This window comes from Rhinopithecus bieti, unplaced genomic scaffold (genome assembly GCF_001698545.2).
Source record: "Rhinopithecus bieti isolate Rb0 unplaced genomic scaffold, ASM169854v2 scaffold_5476, whole genome shotgun sequence".
In the NCBI taxonomy this organism is placed as follows: Eukaryota; Metazoa; Chordata; class Mammalia; order Primates; family Cercopithecidae; genus Rhinopithecus; species Rhinopithecus bieti.
Genome location: NW_016805433.1, coordinates 1,236,566 through 1,255,632, shown reverse-complemented (window position 1 = coordinate 1,255,632; position 19,067 = coordinate 1,236,566). Strand labels below are relative to the sequence as shown.

General features: G+C 33.3%; 1 protein-coding gene across 1 annotated transcript in view; it reads left to right on the top strand.

The window, feature by feature from the left end:
* Nucleotides 1–19,067, top strand: part of NAV3 (neuron navigator 3) — a 383,881-nt gene that overhangs the window by 308,772 nt on the left and 56,042 nt on the right. Inside the window, 3 exon segments of the mRNA XM_017872509.1 lie at nucleotides 4,542–4,565; nucleotides 6,996–7,073; nucleotides 17,474–17,557. Coding sequence (XP_017727998.1) covers nucleotides 4,542–4,565; nucleotides 6,996–7,073; nucleotides 17,474–17,557 — 186 coding nt within the window.

Here is a 19,067-nt window from a genome sequence, read left to right as displayed (position 1 = left end):
AAAAAAAAAAAAAAAGACTTAGTGTTCCTCCTGTTGGGCCAGCACTGCCGTTTGTTGGGGAATTGTATTCTGATTTAAACCATTGCCCTTTAAATCCGTGTGTTACATCAAAAGATATAGCATCATTATCATTTTATTCTAAATATGTACAATAATTAATATTTCGATAAAACTACCTTTATGAAACCTAAGAAAACTAAAAAAAAGAAAGAAAGAAAGAAAATACCGTTAGAAGAAATAAGGTCTAGTGATTGGTAGCACAATAGAGTGACTATAGTTAAAAATAATTTATTGTATATTTCAAAATAGCCAGAAAAGAAGATTTGGAATGTTCCTAACAGGAAGAAATGATATTCTTTTTAAATGAAGTATGGGATATTCCACTTACCCGGATTTGATCATTATACGCCGTATGTTTGTGTAATACCACATGCACCCCATAAATATATACAAGTATCGTGTATCCCAATATTGAAGTTGTTTTATGAAAAATGTATTCTTCAAGAAAAGGTTCATAAGTTTAAGGAAAAACAGATTACTAGTCTACCAGTGTCCAGTAGACCTTTCTGTGTTCATAAAAGTGTTCTATATCTACACTATCTAATATAGTAACTATTAGCCATATGTTGCTATTGATTATTTGAAGTGTATCTGGCATACAGATGAACTGACTTTCTTATTTTAATTAATTTAAGTTTAAATAGCCACATGTGCCTAACAGCTACTAGATTGGATAGTGCAAGTTTATACAGAACCCAAGGGGTACATTTGTAGATAGGAGTGGGATGTCAAAATAATGAGGATAATTAGAAAGCATACATGAGAAATACTGTATTAAGAGTGGAATATGAAATGGGAACAGAGATTAAAATAGAATATGTATATATGTGTATATATACACACACACATATTTATAGGTATATCTATATATATAAATATATATATGTATGTTTATTGGCCAATATATGGAGATAAGACAGATAGTGTTAAGTGAGTAAAGAATGGATTAGGTGATCGAGCCACATGAGAAGGTAATATTATTAGAAAATTAAAAGAGTTGTATTTGAGATGATGAAAATGATATATTTGAATTGACAAGTAAACTGTAGTAAAATAATTCAAATAAGTTCATATTTGGGGAACTTCTAAAGAGAAACATCATAAAAGATGAGGAGTCATTCTTTCCCCGGTCTTCTGTGATCAGGAACTAGGATTTAATTGGCAATGAGAAAATAGCTATGAAAATGCTTTTAAACTATCAAATGAAAAAGCAACTTATTATTATTTTTTATGCCTTCTTAGTAACTCTGGATAGAGATTTAGTTGCTTTGCATTCTTGCCTGGTTCAATCAGGTAATTATTGGATGACATCAGGCAAGTTGCCAAATTTCTTTGGACTATACCTATAAAATAAAATTTGAAAATATTAGCTAGATCTGTCCCATTTGTCTCAGGATGTCTGCAAACTGGTTGGAAATCACAAGCCTAACCTGATCTGCAGAGGTGTTACCTTTGGCAAACTTATGGTTTGTGTCTTTGTTTTGAAATCTAAGACCAGGTGCGGTGGCTCATGCCTGTAATCTCAACACTTTGGGAGGCTGAGGCGGGTGAATCACTTTAGGTCAGGAGTTTGAGACCAGCCTGGCCAACATGGCAAAACCCCATCTCTACTAAAAATATAGAAATTAGCCTGGCATGGTGGCATACGTCTGTAATCCCATCTGCTTGGGAGGCTGAGGCAGGAGAATTGCCTGAACCTGGGAGACTAAGGCTGCTGCAGTGAGGGCCACTGCACTCTAGCCTGGGCTACAGAGCCAAACACCATCTCGGGGAGGAAAAAAAGGGGACGGGGAAAGGAGCGGAGCAGGGAGAGGGAATCAAAGCCAACACTGTGAAGTATTGTGAAATATGGAGCTTTTACCTAAAAATTCAAAATTTTAAATTCCTTTTTAAAATAATTGGAATATCTATGGAATATTTAGCAATACTAAGATGAAATTCCTCTGGGTTTTCAATCACCTGTAATTGACCCCTTTAGATGTTGGTGTGGGCTCCCAGGAAGCCACAGCCTCCACCAGTGCTTTTCTTCCTGACACTGAAGCTAAATATGGGTGGCTAGTTTTCACTGTGCTGTTGCTTTCCTCGTGAGAAAGAAATACCCCTTGCTATCTATATCGTTGTCAAATGGGAAATGAAAGACAGCCAAGGAAAGGTCATGTGACTTTTTAAAAACTTCAAGTCCATTTATTCTTTATAAGCCTTGTCCTGTTAGGCATTTAAAGTTTTGATCCCTGCAATAGATGTTTTTTTGATTAACTGTATATTAAAAACTTTGTTTAACCTGTTTTGAATTTGAATTCTGATTTGTATTTTTTCATGAGAGCAAATGCCATTTTTGATTCATTGTGGATTCTTTAACATGTTGCCTAACAAATAGCTAGTACTAAAGTCATAACTTTTTAATTAATAAATTTGAATGGATAAATGGTCACTTATTGGCTTACAGAATAAAGAATTCATGGATATGCTTTTATTCAGTCAAGTGTTTCATATTTTGTGTCATCTCCAGGACACTGGGCTTGCTCAAAACCATTGTAAAAAAAAAAACTGGCAAATAATCCAATTCCATTATGACATCATTAATCCCACACCTAAGCTACTGAAAAAAATATAATACTAATATTCTGACTCATTGCTTTATTTTTATGGTAACACCTACCTGGTATTAATAACCACAGAGTATGAAAGAAGGCAAAGGTTAAAGTAAATAATAGTTTTGAAAAATTGGTAGTGAGAAAAGTCATGCTATACGGTGTGTATAGAATTTATATTTAATGATTATGCTTGCTACTAGTATATGTAACAGAACTATTACAGATTTTTAAAATGTAATGCATATATTTCTTGATTATTTTTTAAAGTAATAAATTATTATTAAAAAATACAGGAATGATTTATTTATTCTTGAATCTTTACAAGCTTTCTGTAATTCTAGGAGGCCTAGAAGCAGGATTGGGCAGAATAAACTGGCAAAAAACATAAAAAGTAGGCCTGGCATAGTGGGCTGCAGTGAGTCGTGAATGTGCCAGTGCCCCTGAGTGATAGATCAAGATCCTGTCTCAAAAAGAAAAGAAAAAGAAACAACAACAACCAAAACAAAGTACTAGGAAAAACTAATAGACATAGTTACATAGTTAATTGTGCCATATGTTTTAAGGCAATGAAACTTTTAATATTCCTTGCTTACTTTTTATTCAAAAACCAAACCGTGTGTGAAACCTTAAAATTATTAGGATCTAAAAAATAAAATATTTCCTTAAAATCTAAAATTGAAATGTAAATTATTCAAGATTGCTTTTAAAACAGTTTTCTTATAAAAGTTATTAGGATTCTATCACTTAGCCACTTCATTATTTAGCCACTATATTACTAAGTTTACATATTATTAAAGGTAGAGAAAATATAGGGAAGACAAAGCTCAGGTTAAAAGAGTTGCTGGCAAATAAAATATATCCTGGTGGTTACACTACTTTGCTTTATGTTTTCTGAAAGAAAAGCAATAAAAAATAGTTCAAGTAGTTTTGTATCAATTAATCTAGAACTATCCCAAAAGTAGACATAGAAGATAAGAGATTGTTTTTCAGCTTTGGATCTGCTTATGGCAATAAGCAGACTTGTACTATTCAACAAGATTATGCATTTTTCAGCTTTTCCCAGAATAAGGGAGCTTCCCAAATGTAATGGTGCACGTAACTCGTTTTCTGGCACTTTGCAGCCAGGCATGAAGAAGAAAAACAGAGCTAGGAGTTTTCTGGAAGTCAAGTCAAAAACACCCTGCAAATTCCTATGGCAGTCCTCCTTTCTATAAGCTACATAGCCAAAAATGTTTGCCAGACACTTTTATCACTGGATGTTTCAGTGTTTTCAGTGTTTAAGCATTTTGCTGACTTCTGATAATTAAAATTATTAATAATCACTAAAGAAAGAAAAAATAGAAGTAAATAATGTTAATTATCTGTGGTTATCAGTAGAGGCTTGTATGTTACCCCAGCTTTATTTAACATTGTTTGTGATCAGTAAATCACAGAATAGAATTCTGACATCTAAACCTTGGCTGGAGAGCTCTATAATTTTATGAAGTCTGTTTACTACAATCTGTATGAAAGATACATCAATATTTTAAGTTTCCATGCACCCATATTTTTTAGAGTATAATTTTGTAATTATTTTGTTTATGTTGCTTATGATTTACATCTTAGAGTCTTTCAATTCTATCTTTTGCTTAAAGGAATATTATATATCTATGGATCAAATGACCTATATTTTAAAAATACCTTATGGTTTATATATTAAGAAACATTTATATTAAATTCTAAAGTAACTTGTTTGTACTATTTCAATTGAATAACTTTATGTACTTCATTCCATTCTTCTCATAGTAGATAATAAAAAAAAAGTCATGATTATTTTATTCATTTACACTTGTGGAATTAATGGAAAATAGTTTTTGTAGTTAAAGTCTTTCTTTTATTGTTTTACAGGCTGAAGAAAAGGCTCATTCAGAGGTAAAAAAAACTTTCAAAATTTCAGTATTTACTATTTTAGTTTGCATTCATGATGAAATTAGTGTTGTGACCACTAGAGGGCTCTGTGATACAATAGCAGAACTCCACAGGACTGCTGAAGTAAGGCCGCTAGTTGATAAATGGTCTTTGATATTGCCTCTTAAAAATAAAATGAAAGGAAATTTGTATAGCAAGCTCTCCTCTCACATTCAAGATTGAGTCTTAGCTCAACACCTAATAAGTTGTCTATAATAGTAAGCACTCATTAAATCATTGATAAATGAAGGCCTGTGGTCTTCCTATTTTATTACAGTCTTTTCCCCACTCCCTGTGAGACCATCTTGGGCACCAAGCCTCCACAACACAGGATACCAGCGTCTCAGACTATCTGTTTTGTGTCATTATCTTGTTGCCTCTAATTGCTATTTTATGTCTGCTGTGGCAGCTATTGTTCTAATCACATATTTCACAAATACATATTTGGTTGCACTTATGAGCAAATCAAACTGCATTCAGGAGAGAATACTATTTTAATTTCCCTTGGCAAAACATTTGTCCTGGCCAAAGAGAGCAGGAGGACTTTAATTATGACTTTATTCAAGGTGAGATAATGACTGTGTGATTGGTTTACACTGAGGCGAGCAGACAACAGAGGGAAAAAAATGCCTTAGCAACAGCTTTTGCAAAAGTATTCCTTTCCTTTAAAGTCTTATTTTATTAATCTTTAAAAGTAAAATTTGTGCTATGTTTAAAAATATTTGAAAAGTATTGATTAAACCAATTTATCTTTATAATCTCTGAACTAAAGAGTGGATATGATTTTAAAAAATCAAAGTGGTTTATTTACATCACATGGATATGACAAAGCTTCTAACATTGATCACAGTATAGCTACTGAAGCATGGAAATGCTCCATCTATTTGCCTTAGTAGTAGTTATTCAACTCCCCTTTTATCGTTGATGCTCTATCATGGATTATGGTTTAAAAAAAAAATTTCAATCACTTTACAGTTTCCTGGATTATATTTTAAAGATACTGGAATCATGTAATATAGACTATTAAATTTGAGAAATGTTTTTGAGTTTGGATTCATTTATGAATAAAATACATGCTACATTTTCTGAAATCATTCATAGTCATTACCTTATAAATGTAAAGCAAATGTTATTTTAGACTGGGGTGTTCTGTTTTGGAAAAAAAAAAAAAGGAATGAAATAGAATCACATTTGGTGAAATTATATAACTGTCTACTATCTCTGTTTCCAGCTTAGAGTTCTCTACTTTGTTAAAGTGTTTCATTTGACCACCATTTGTTTTCAACAAAATCTAATGCCCGGGGCAAAAACTATACAATTAATAAACTATGTCAAGAATGCTCTTTCAAACTGAGACAGCATTCCAAAAGTTCAACTACAACTATGGAAAACTTGTTTTTGAAGAAATGAGAAGCATCAAAAGTAGAATGTTTAACATCCAAGTAACTTAAATCCCTTGAGACTAGATATATACTTATAGAACCAAGTGTCAGATTGTTATAAATGTTCTATCCTATTAGTCACAGCATGAGACATGCAGATTAAACTGCAGAAACTGCTTGAATTAAAACTTTAAACATGATATAATATATCCTTACCCTTTTCTGTTTCAGTTTTATTGGAGTGTGAACTTAATTAAAAAGAAAGACACTTTAGAATTTTCATTATATGGGTTTATCTAATTAGTTGCACCTATCATTGCTTTTTTCCCCTGATTTTTAAGATGTGGATAAGCTATAAAGCATCTCTGAGCTAATAATAACTCACTAAATAAAGGTTATGATAATACAGATTTAGGAAGCCTTTTCTGTAGTCATTAAATCTCCAGCCAATAACATTTCAAATGTGAACTGATTAAATGTTGAATTAAGCCCAAGTTTTAGTGACTGCAGGATATCCCATACTTTTTGAGAAGTTTTCAAACTATGAGAAATTAAAATGTACAGAGGAAAAAAGAAACTAAGATTTTCTGAAAAGAACATGGAGTATCTTTTACTAAAAAATTTTTTAAAAAAATGTGTGTGTGTATGTGTGTGTACAGTTTTACAAAGAAAATATTTTCTACAGTTTTATTACCACAGTTTTCTAGAAGGAGAAGAATCAATACAGAGGATAAACTGCTCTTGAGTCATTTGCCATTTGAGGGATGTCAAATGAGCAAGTAAACGTACTTTGATTTGTAGATTTGAGTTTGACACATAACCCTTTCCTTTTGAATAACATTTGCTTGTTACTGTGGAGTCAGTGTTCATATCCTTTCTTTTCAGGAGTTGGTGCTGATATAGTGGGGTTAGAATGAGCTACATATAGTTATTTGCTTTCTTGTTTTGAATTATTAGTTTTAAGTAAAAATCTACTTGCATATTCCATTGATTTTTTTTTAATTGCATTCAGCAAATCCATAAACTGCGGAGAGAGCTGGTTGCATCACAAGAAAAAGTTGCTACCCTCACATCTCAGCTTTCAGCAAATGTAAGTCATTTAATTTTAAAATGTATTACAAAATTTTGTATAGTAGAACGGAATCATTTTAGTAACAAACTTACAAACTTTCAGTGCCTGATACAGACTTAAATTACCAACTAGCAGGACTCATAAAAAGTTAACATTTTCTGCCTACTCCGTAATAAAATGTCAATCTGAACTGATGAGGGGCAGCAATGTGGTTAAAATGGCTTGTTGTTTCTAATAAGATTGGAAGCAATAGTAACAGCCATATGGGTTGCTTCTTTTCTTGTTTGCTATTTTTATTACTCCTCATGCATAAAATTATCTGACAATGTAAGAGGGGTTGTTAGTGTTTGACTTTGGAAGATAAAATATTCACATGCCCAGCCTCCTTCTTCTCAATGTATTGAACAATTACTTAAGCATCCAGTCAATTCTAAAAGATGAACTTAGGTCGAAATAGGGATAGCTTAACTACACTGTGGATGAGATATGGTTTGCTCAAAGAACCTTGGCAGCCTTCTCATAGCAGTTTGAAAAGGTACACTTGTACTGGCACTAAAGCAGCACAGGATGGCAGACATGATGACAATGAAGACCGCCAATTAAATTAACATTTACTGAATATCTTCCGCTGTGTCAGGGAGCACTCAGAGTAGATGCAGAATGATAAAGGAGAAATGTGGCACTGTTCCGAGTCCTGAGGAGCAATGGTGTTAGGAACAGCAGTGAGGGGTAAGGAAACACCTGCTATTTTGCCATATGTCTTGCCTCTCTCACTCAACAGTCCTTTGCTTAGTTCTGCTGCATAGCTTTGGGCCTGCTCTGTGCCTCCCCTCCCCTCCCTCTGCTCCTCTACTGAGTTTTTCTGTCTCCTAGACAAAGCGTGATATGTCAAAAGTGAGCAGGTACAGACCCACAGTATAAGACTTGAATAAGAGGCATTTTAATTTTTTTTGAAGTTATCATTGTGCAATATAAATTCTAAGTATATGTATCATTTCATTCACAATGTATTCATTTTAGCACTGTATTTGAATTGATTTTATGTTTCGAAATTTGGGAGAATTAAATTAATTTTGGATTTATTCTATTTATTTTTTATAGATGTTGTTAGGAGATTCCTGAAAATAATAGCAAGTTTTAGAAAATTGTTATTTTCTCATATTGCTTAAACAATTATCTAAAACTTGCATAATTTCTCAAAAATTAAATAATAATTTAACCTTATTGTGTTTTTTAAATAGATAGTCCAGAGGCAACTGTAAATTTTGTAATATAAAATGTATAGAAGTATGAAATATTGTTGTCTAGGTTCCTGAGTTTGTACCTAGAGGAAGTAGAACAATGTGAATGTCAGAACCTCCTGGGTTGTGTTTATCTGCAGTGAGGAAGGCTCAATGGCAGACCTTATTTATTAGATTGTCAAGATACTTGCAGATGCCTTGAATGATTACTCAGGGTTTCATTTTACTTTTAATGTTTCTTGGTTGATCTCATCATATAATTCAGATATTGGAATAATAAATGGCTGTCAGACATAATGGAAGATGGGCTGATACTTTCCATTTAAAATGTAATGATGCTTATTGTATTCAAAAGAAAAAACTAAAATGGTGTTTCACATTTTTTTGTGTTTTTGTTTTGCTCTGAGAATCTCATTCTTACTCATTATTGGTTTCTTGTGTATCATTTCAACATTTTCCTATTACATGCTCATGTGTATGTATAGTTAATACACAAGTGCAAAAGCTTCCTTACACACACACACACACACACACACACACACAGGGGAACCAAATTCTAACATAGGGGAATAATCTTGGGGGTCAACTCTGTGCTGCTGTTTGAAAATGGAGCAATAATTTGAGAAAGGTTCCAGCAGTTGGCTACCCACTTGCTCTAATTATGCGTGTCACACTATTTTCACTGATGTGTTTTCATGACTTTAGGACATGAATTCTCAGCTGGGTGTTAATATGACCAACAAAGGGCGAAAACTGGTTCTTGTGTGTGTGTGTGTGTGTGTGTGTGTGTGTGTGTGTGTGTTTTAAGTACTCTTTTTATGTGAAAAGCACAGATATACAGATAATACATAACTGAACATCCACAATGTCTGTGGCTTTAAAATATCATGAGGAAAGAGTACAATTAGGAAAAAAAGAAATCTATAATTTTCCCTAGGGGAACAATAATTAAAAAAAAAAAAATTAAGGAACACAGACTTAGAAGCAGCAGTGCCAAATAGATAATTCATGGTAGTCTTTGTGTTAATTTAAAAAGTGTTAGTCTTGGAGACAAATGCCCAAATTGCTCTAGGTTCCACTCAGCTGCATGTATTATCATTAGTATTAGTTTTTGCACACTGATGGGAGACTGGTATATATCCTATTTTATGTTCTTTTAAACAATTTATAATTTAATTTGGAAAACTTCTCAAATCACATCAGATCCACACAAAAACCTGTACATAGCAGCTTTGTTTTTTAATAGCCAAAAAAGGAAACAATAAAAAATATCCCTTAATAGGCCAGTTAATAAATAATTTCTGTTACATCTATATCATGGACTACTACTCAGCAATACAAAGAAGACTACTGATACATGCATCGACTTGGATGGATCCCAAGGGCATTATGAGGATTGAAAAAAGACAGTTATAGAAGGTCAAATTTTGTATAATTCCATTTATATAACATTCCAGAAATGGCAAAATTAAAGAAACAAAGAACAGATTAGTGATTGCTAAGGGTTAAGGATGGAGGAGAAAGAGAGGTAGTGTGACTTTAGTAAGGGGGAGATCTTTAGTTTTGTATTTTGAATGAGATGGCCATTACATGAATCAATGTATGTGAATCTATTAATGTAAATCAATATTTAATTCCTGGCTTTGATATATAATATAATTTTATAAGATATATAATCATTGGGAGAGACTGGATGAAGGATACAAGGGACTTCTCTGTACTGTCTTTGCAACTTCTTGTGTGTATAATTATAAAATATATAATGTATTAAAATGTACAAAATAATATTTTTAAATATCAGATATTGATCTTTACTCAGTATATGAAGTGTTCTATCATAACGTAACATGCTTTTCCTTTATTTGGGGTATTTTAGTTTCAAACTAAAATATAAATCACCTAAAGATCTACCACAGTTCTTTTGAAAATATATCTTGTTTTTAATTTCCCAGGAGTTTCAACCTTAATCCACTCTTTAGTGTTTCTTTATTTGGTAGTGATAGGGACTGTCAAAGCTTCTTACCATCAAATACATTTGCTGACTAAAATAGGAAAATGTTTTACATTGTAAAATGTACAAATTGAATGAGAGTCAAAAGGTACAGGTAATGAAGATATGCATTATCATCTACTTTTAAAAAAAGTTTATTAAAATTCTCTTTAGACTAAATAATGCAGTATCTAGGAATTTACATAAATGGATATGTATATAAATGATTATTAAACAATTTTAGTGTAAGTTATATTTTAAACATTTTAATATTGTTAGAACTATAAGGGGTAAAATTTTGTATATATCTGGCCATTTGTATTCTTAAGGAAATAATATTTTTTACACGTTCAGAAATTTGAATTACTCACAAGTCACCTATTAACTACAAGTCATTTTGAACTCATTCATTTTCTTTATGTTTGGTTTATAATGTCATTTTAGATTTCATACATCATAATGAGCCATCAAATAATTTAGTTAATACTTGATTTTTCCTCCGTTGTAAGAAGTGCTGTGTTTAAATTTCATTGAGTGTTTCATTTCATCTGAGTTAATGTCTGTTAATGTATGTAATATACACATATATTTTTAACATGCATGTACTTAAATTGGTTATAGGGACTTGATAAAATTACTTATTTATAGAATATTTTAAATATAATCAAGGATTTTTTAAATGTACATTTCCTATTTGAAAGTAAATGTAAGTCTTTGTTTACCAGTTTGTTCACAGTACAAGTAAACTTTCTACCTTTTGGTTAAATGTGAGTGCAGCCTCCATGATGAGAAATTGTTATATTAGAAATCTAATAGCTATAATTTATAGGGATGAATTTCAATGAGTTTGGTTCTAAGAAATAATGAGTTGTTTTTAACAACAATTTTAAGTATCAGATATTCATCTTTACTCAGTATAAAAAATGTTCTATCATAGCTTACGTGCTTTTCCTTTATTTTGTTTTTTTATATATATTAATTAGTATATCACATATTTGAACTTGGCATAATTACATTTATATGGACTCCAAACAATAATCTGTATTTTAATTTTTAAATTTGAAATGCATCCGTGTCTCTGTTAAAATGCATTTCTTTCCCTTTGTCCAAAAGGGGTGTGGTAAGTCAAAAGAGTATCTAGTTAGCTTATCTCTCATTTGACTGGCAGAGTAAAGCCCCTGTTCAGTAGAATATATATTAAGCCTTCCTTCCCTTTTGTAAAGTTGTCCTGAACAGAGCTTCGTAAAACCACAGGTAAAGTGTTAAGCTGATTCTACTAGCATGTCCTTAGAAAGGAGAGCGGGTATATTGGCAGGTGCTATTGTCTGGTCTTTCTGATCAATAACTCACCAACAAACAAAAAGAAAACAGGAGCCATACAAGGAAAGGCAACTAAAGATGCTTGGTCATAGCATACAATAAACCAGGTACCCTCTGGCCTCTTGCCCACACCTTCAGGCAGCTGGGTCAGGCGGGATGCTTTTGTTTGTCTTTTAATGTATTTTCTTTACAAATCTCAGCCATTACATAATTTGGAAATGGACACCAAGGCTAGTTATTGCTAACATTTTTAAAGACGTTACGGAATGAATGTGTAAGAAAACAAAAGGTACTTTTTTGCCTTTCAGCAGATAAGTCTTTCAACCAAAAATCTCTTGGGTATTTTGAGATTGTGTTCTACTTCTTTGCTTATTTAATATTTTCATATAGTTTGCTAGTTACTCTTGCTTTTTTGCATCTCTTCTAAGAGAAAACTATTTTTTACATATTATTAATGACAAACATTTCAGCCTTTGGACAATTTTTTATAGTGTAAAAGAAATGTGAAACTTTATGTTGCAGAATCATTCTTGGCTCAATTAACTACTAATTTTAAAATATGAAGTCTCATATATATATCAAGTTTATTATGGGTAAATATATATTACATATATGTTTTATATGTATACATAATATACTATATATTTTCCCATATAAATAAAATGCTCTAGGCATATATATGTGTGTACATATATATGTCCCTTCATAATATACATATATAAAATACTATATAATATATATACGCTAGGAATACATATATGCCTATATATGTACCTATATATTTATGTATTACTATATAATCTATAGCATATATATTACTATATAATATATGTAAATATATGCCTAGAGTGTTTTTAGTTTGTCAGTGGGCTGTCTCTGAATTCTATATGAAGAAATAAAATGTAGACATTATGTATAATGATATTTCATCTTATTGTTTAGCATCATAGTAATTATCTTTACATATCTATTCAGATTATTTTTGCACCAACCTAATACATTGTATGATTCCAAAACCAAAGACAATATAGATTGAAATGATATTCCATCTTGTCTACCTTTATAGACTTCACCTAACACAAGTCAGGGGAGATTGATCATCATATTAATACAATTTTACTCTGACCTAAAAATTATGCAACTGCTACAGGAAAAATCAGAACCAAGTAAAACTGTCATTAACAACCCCCCTGAAAATCCATATTTTTTAAAAGTCATTTTATGAAGTCTCTCAGACAAGATGTGTTACCCTATAAGTTTAATCAGTTTTGGATCTCAGCTCACTGCAAGCTCCGCCTCCCGGGTTTACGCCATTCTCCTGCCTCAGCCTCCGGAGTAGCTGGGACTACAGGCGCCCGCCACCTCGCCCGGCTAGTTTTTTGTATTTTTTAGTAGAGACAGGGTTTCACCATGTTAGCCAGGATGGTCTCGATCTCCTGACCTCGTGATCCACCCATCTCGGCCTCCCAAAGTGCTGGGATTACAGGCTTGAGCCACCGCGCCCGGCTTACTTTCCATTTTCTCTTCATTAAGGTGATAAAGATCATCATTAGTAGAACAATTTTCCCTTATTTGCCTCCTTTTCCATTTACCCTATTTAGTGAGAAATTTAGCCTCTCATAACTTCTAAAGTAACAATGTTAATCTGATAAACTAAACCATGGTGACATAAGTTTAAGACAATATTTTTTTTCTTCAACTTTTAAGTTCTGGCGTACATGGGCAGGATGTGCAGGTTTGTTACATGGGTCAATATATGCTATAGTGGTTTGCTGCACAGATCAACTCATCACCTAGATATTAAGCCCACCATCCATTAGCTGTTCTTCCTGATGCTCTCCCTCCCCTAACTCCCACTGACAGGCCTTAGTGTGTGTTATTCCCCACCATGTGCCCATGTGTTCTCATTGTTTGACTCTCACTTATAAGTGAGAACAAGTGGTGTTTGGTTTTCTCTTCCTGTGTTAGTTTGCTGAGGATAATGGCTTCCAGGTCCATCCATGTCCCTCCAAAGGACATGACCTCATTCCTTTTTAAGGCTGCATAGTATTCCATGGTGTATATGTACCACATTTTCTTTACCCAGTTTATCGTTGATGGGCATTTGGGTTGATTTCATGCCTTTGCTATTGTGAATAGTGCTGCAGTGAACATAATACATGCAGGTATCTTTATAATAGAATTATTTATATTCCTTTGGGTATATACCCAGTAATGGGATTGCTGGGTCCATTTCTGCCTCCAGAGCTTTGAGGAATCACCACACTGTCTTCCACATTGGTTGAACTAATTTACACTCCCACCAACAGTGTAAAAGCGTTCCTTTTTCTCTGAAACCTCCGCAGCACCTGTTATTTCTTGACTTTAATAATCACCATTCTGACTGCTGTGAGATGGTATCTCATTGTAGTTTTGATGTTACGCTTTTTTTGTATGTTTGTTGGCTGCATGACTGTCTTTTTTTAAGTGTCTATTCATGTCTTTGCCCACTTTTTCACGGGGTAGTTTGTTTTTTACTTGTGAATTTGTTTAAGTTCCTTGTAGACTCTGGATATTATGCCTTTGTTAAATGGGTAGATTCCACAAATGTTCTCCCATTCTGCAGATTGTCTGTTCTCTCTGATGATAGTTTCTTTTGCTGTGCAAAATGTCTTTAGTTTAATTAGATCCTATTTGTCAATTTTTGCTGTTGTCACAATTGCTTTTGGAGTTTTTATCATAAAATCTTTGCCCTTACCTATATCTTGAATAATATTGCCTAGATTTTGTTCTAGGGTTTTATAGTTTTGGATTTTACATGTAAGTCTTTAATCCATCTTGAGTTCATTTTTGTATAAGGTATAAGGAAGTGGTCCAGTTTCAATTTTCTGTATATGGCTAGTCAGTTGTACCAGCACCATTTGTTAATTGTTTTTTCAGGTTCCCGCATTGCTTGTTTTTGTCAGATTTGTCACGATCAGATGGTTGTAGGTGTTTTTCACTAATATAATCATAACATACTTTTCATTGAAAACAACACGACTCAAAATGTTCTTAGTAACTAGTTATAAGTGTTTTGTGCATACTTACAAACTGTCGTTCTAATCATAAATATTTTGTGGTTGCTTATAGCTACAAAATGTAAGTAATATAGTTTATACAGCATATTCTTTATAATCCCGATTTCTTTGTCATATTTTAATTAATATGAAACTGATAAAGTATGCACAAAGGGTAAAAGAGAGTAATTTTCTTCAAGTTTACACATTTAAGGACTCATAGTACAATGATTAAACATTAAGTTTCTCTACTATAGGAGAATTAAAACTGAAATATTGAGTAAAATCTTACATTTCATTTAGTAAGTGCTAATAAAGTGTTTCTGTCATAATTTTCCTTATTTTAAAAGAAAAGACACAATTTTAGTTTTAGGTTTTAGTAAACAATTTTATGGACATAGTGGGATTATTTCTAACAGGTTAAACTGAAATGACCATCATGGGCATATATATTATAAATTCACATATTAATGCTATATGATAAAAACTAACTTATGCTAAGTACCACATGGATGAATCTCAAAACCCATGTAAAGCAAAAGAAAACCACAAAAGAATCTTGCCATTTGATTACACTTGGGTAGTTTTTAAAATAGGCATATCATAGTGTTTAAAAATGCAAGCTTGGGTAGTAAAAACTATAAAGAAAAGCAAGAAAATAATTACCACCGAACTTATGTAGAGGTTATCTTTGGGGAAGGAAGATGGAATAATGATAAGACAGGGGCAGAGAAGGGCTTTTTGGTTCTTGAAATGTCCTATTTCTTGACTTGGCTGGTGAATGCATGAATGTTCACTATGTGATGAGTCAGTGGCTGTTTTCATTTTGTTCACTTTTATATATGTGTGGATTTTTCCACAGTTGAAAAGGTAAAGTTCAGGTGTGGTGGCTCACACCTGTAACCCCAGCCAGCACTTTGCAGAGCCAAAGTGGGAAGAATCACTTGAGGAGAGGAGTTGGAGAGTAGCCCAGGCAACAGAGTGAGGCACTATCTCTACAGAAAATGAAAAAAGAAAAAAGTAACTGGGCATGTTAGTACATGCCTATAATTCTTGTTACTTGGGAGGCTGAGGCAAGAGGATCACTTTAGCCCAGGAGTTTAAGCCCGCAGTGAGCTAGGGTTGTGGCACTGCGCTTCAGCCTGGGTGGCAGCAAGACACTGAGTAAAAGAATAAAATAAATAATTAAAAGTTAAAATATAGGAAAAAATGAGCATAGCCGTATGCTAATTTTTCAGTTACTAGGTCCGATATCATCATATTCCTTTTTTGTCATTGAAAATTTTTAAAACTATAAGATACTGTTTTTTTAGTGGCATTTTTCCAATTAAATCTGCTAACAAACTTTGGTGTATAATTCTCAAGGGTAAGGGTGTGTGGAGAGAGAGAGTGTGTGTGCGCATGTGTGTGAGAGAGAGAGAGAGAGAAGCTGGGGAGGAGAAAAGAAGGGAAGGGGAATGAGTGGAAAAAGATAATAAAGAGTTGTTCCGATAGATTAAACTTTAGTAGATGTGTTCCCTACTAATTGTTTTTCTCCATATTGCAGTGTCAGGTAAAGAAAGGCATCCCAGGATGAATTCAGAGCTGGGAACATGCACCTTTGTATCATAATGCTGATGGAAGGAACATGTACATTCTAACTGTTATCAATAATGGAATATATTTCCATTGTTAAGTAATGAGCCTGAGCCTTAATTCTTTGGATTTTTGTGATCCATTTGATAGTAGGAGCCTCAGCATTTCAACTCTGCTATAAGGACATGGAGATATATTTTATTTAAGTCATCTTATTCATGTCTTTCAAAAAGAAATTAATTTTTGGCCAAGGATTTCCAAACTTTGCCCCATATATAGGTATAGTTTATTATAGACTTAGGTTGCAAAATATTAAATCCTTATATCCTTTAGGGACACAATACGATTTTATCAGTTTGAGATAATGTACCTGTAGTTCTACCTCAAGCCATGGTGAGAGATTGAAGTGCCCCTTCATTTTAATATTTTGGGTTCAAGTTGTTACATAAGGGCATGCAAATGGAAGCTGGCCTATTTTTGAGCTTTAATAAGATTGTCAAATACTTCTTAATCATAAGAGTTATAGTTATGTACTACAATATGTATAATTCTCTGAAATTTAAAATAAAACCCAAAGGCCACAAAAGCTTACTGTGAAATAAAATATGATGGAATATTATTTCTAACTGGCTTATCTATATTTCGTTCATTGAAGGGAATATGAAGTAGAAAAGCCCTTTTATTGAAAAGAGTTTGGAAAGTAAAGACAACTCTTTTTGATTCAATTCTTTGTAAGTGGAAAAGAGTAAAGATAAGGTTCTAGCTGTCAGTAGATGTCTGACACTTGAAGGAGCATATCATTACAATAGAGCAGCTAACGTTATCTGCAAAGGTCATCATGAAAGTATAAAAATAAGGAACATTTGTCCATTGACCATTTCAGTGACCTCTTTTTGGGCTTTAAGTCTAAAAAACTTGGCAGATCAGAACTTTATATTTGGCATTTTGAGTGTCAAATCTCTACATGATGTGCAAGTCAGAAGGAGTTATTACTTGCAAAATACTATCTTCTTTCAGAAGTTAAACTCACATTAAATGTCAGAAGACTGAAACACTGATTTTAGGAAGACAAAGTTTAGAAAAGATGAATGAAAATGTGTGTTAAAGAAGAGTCACCAGTCAGAGCTAACTATGATAGTCATAGTATTTAAAGAGTTGGAACACATGAAATTAAGCATTTTGTAAAATGAAAGCTTTTCTTCAATCCACAAAGATTCTGGCATTTAAACTATGTTTCTTCCATTCTGTTCACAGGCACACCTTGTAGCAGCTTTTGAAAAGAGCTTAGGGAATATGACTGGCCGATTGCAAAGTCTAACCATGACAGCGGAACAAAAGGTATGTTCAGAAATTGCCACTGGAGATTGAAAGAAGACAGCAAATTGCATAGGATTCTTAAATAATACCTGAAGCTCCTTAAAAATAATACTCCAGGCTGGGTGCAGAGGCTCATGCCTGTAATCCCAGCACTTTGGGAGACCAAGGTAGGTGGATCACTTAAGGTCAGGAGTTCAAGACCAGCCTGGCCAATATGGCAAAATCCCATCTCTACTAAAAATATATATATATATAAAAAAATTAGCTGGACATGGTGGCAGTTGCCTGTAATCCCAGCTACTTAGGGGGCTGAGGCAGGAGAATCCCTTGAACCCAGGAGGCGGAGGTTGCAGTGAGCCAAGATCATACCACTGCACTCCAGCCTGGGAGACAAAAACAAAAAAACAAAAAAAGAATAATAAAATGATATTCAATTCTATACTACATTACAACAATGATAATACCTTTCTTTTCAGATTTTAATTTAAAGATTTCATCAGTTTATTCCACATTGAAACACACAAAGGCACACAAAATTCTTTCTAGGCAGTCTTCTGGATGGAACTAGTAAAGAATACTGAGTGTTAAGAGAAACAGTCACATAAGAGAATATTCTGGGAGCAAATTGATAAGAACTTTCACAAGTACTGGTCACTAAATCCAGCTATAGGGCACAGCTGTAGGCTAAGACACACAGGAAGGATACCTGGGACAGATGTTAGGACTCTGCCAAGTAAGGGACTTCAGGTTACAGCAGCTGTGAAACAAAGGCCAATCCTGTGTAATTTTGAAATAACAAGAACTAGTTGCCATCTAGGGATGTTGCCTGTGAAGAAAAGTCATTTGTTATATCAAAATGTTTAAAATGAACCTAAAGGATTTTATGGTATGAAAGAAGGAATACCAAAAAGAAAGGAATGGAGGATTTAGTTCAAAAGACAAATGTACTAAAAAGGTCCATACTGCGTAGAAAGCCTGGTTACCTTTGCTGTGATGACCAGTTAACTTACTTCTCTGCTGTTAGTTCAGTGGCCTTAACTTCCTTGGATGGGTATCAGAGATAGGTGAAGCCTCTGGAATTGTATGGAGTGTGTGTGTGTGTGTATAAAAACTGTACATGTGCATAAATGATCAGGTGTCCAGAGCTTTCATCTAATTCTCAAAGAGACCCATTATATAAAAAGCTTTGGGTATTTTCAGGAATGTGTTTATCCATAGGAATGGCTTCAGTTTTGTCTTTAGATTCTGTAAGGTATGTAATTAGCTTTATAAAACTAGTATATATTATCAAATTTTGTCAGTTTACAGAAGTTTATTTTTTTAAACACAGAATGAACAGTTCAATGAAATCAAAGGAGAAAATCGAATATTCTTATAATTGCCTGGTGTGACTAGCACATTGTATTCTCTCTCATATTCTCCATATACCCTGCCCGTGAGAGAGAATATTATCCATTCCTGGAAACCCTGTTCTAGCAGAGCTAACAAACTCCTTTTGAGACATACACTTTCCTTCCTTCCTTCCCTTCCT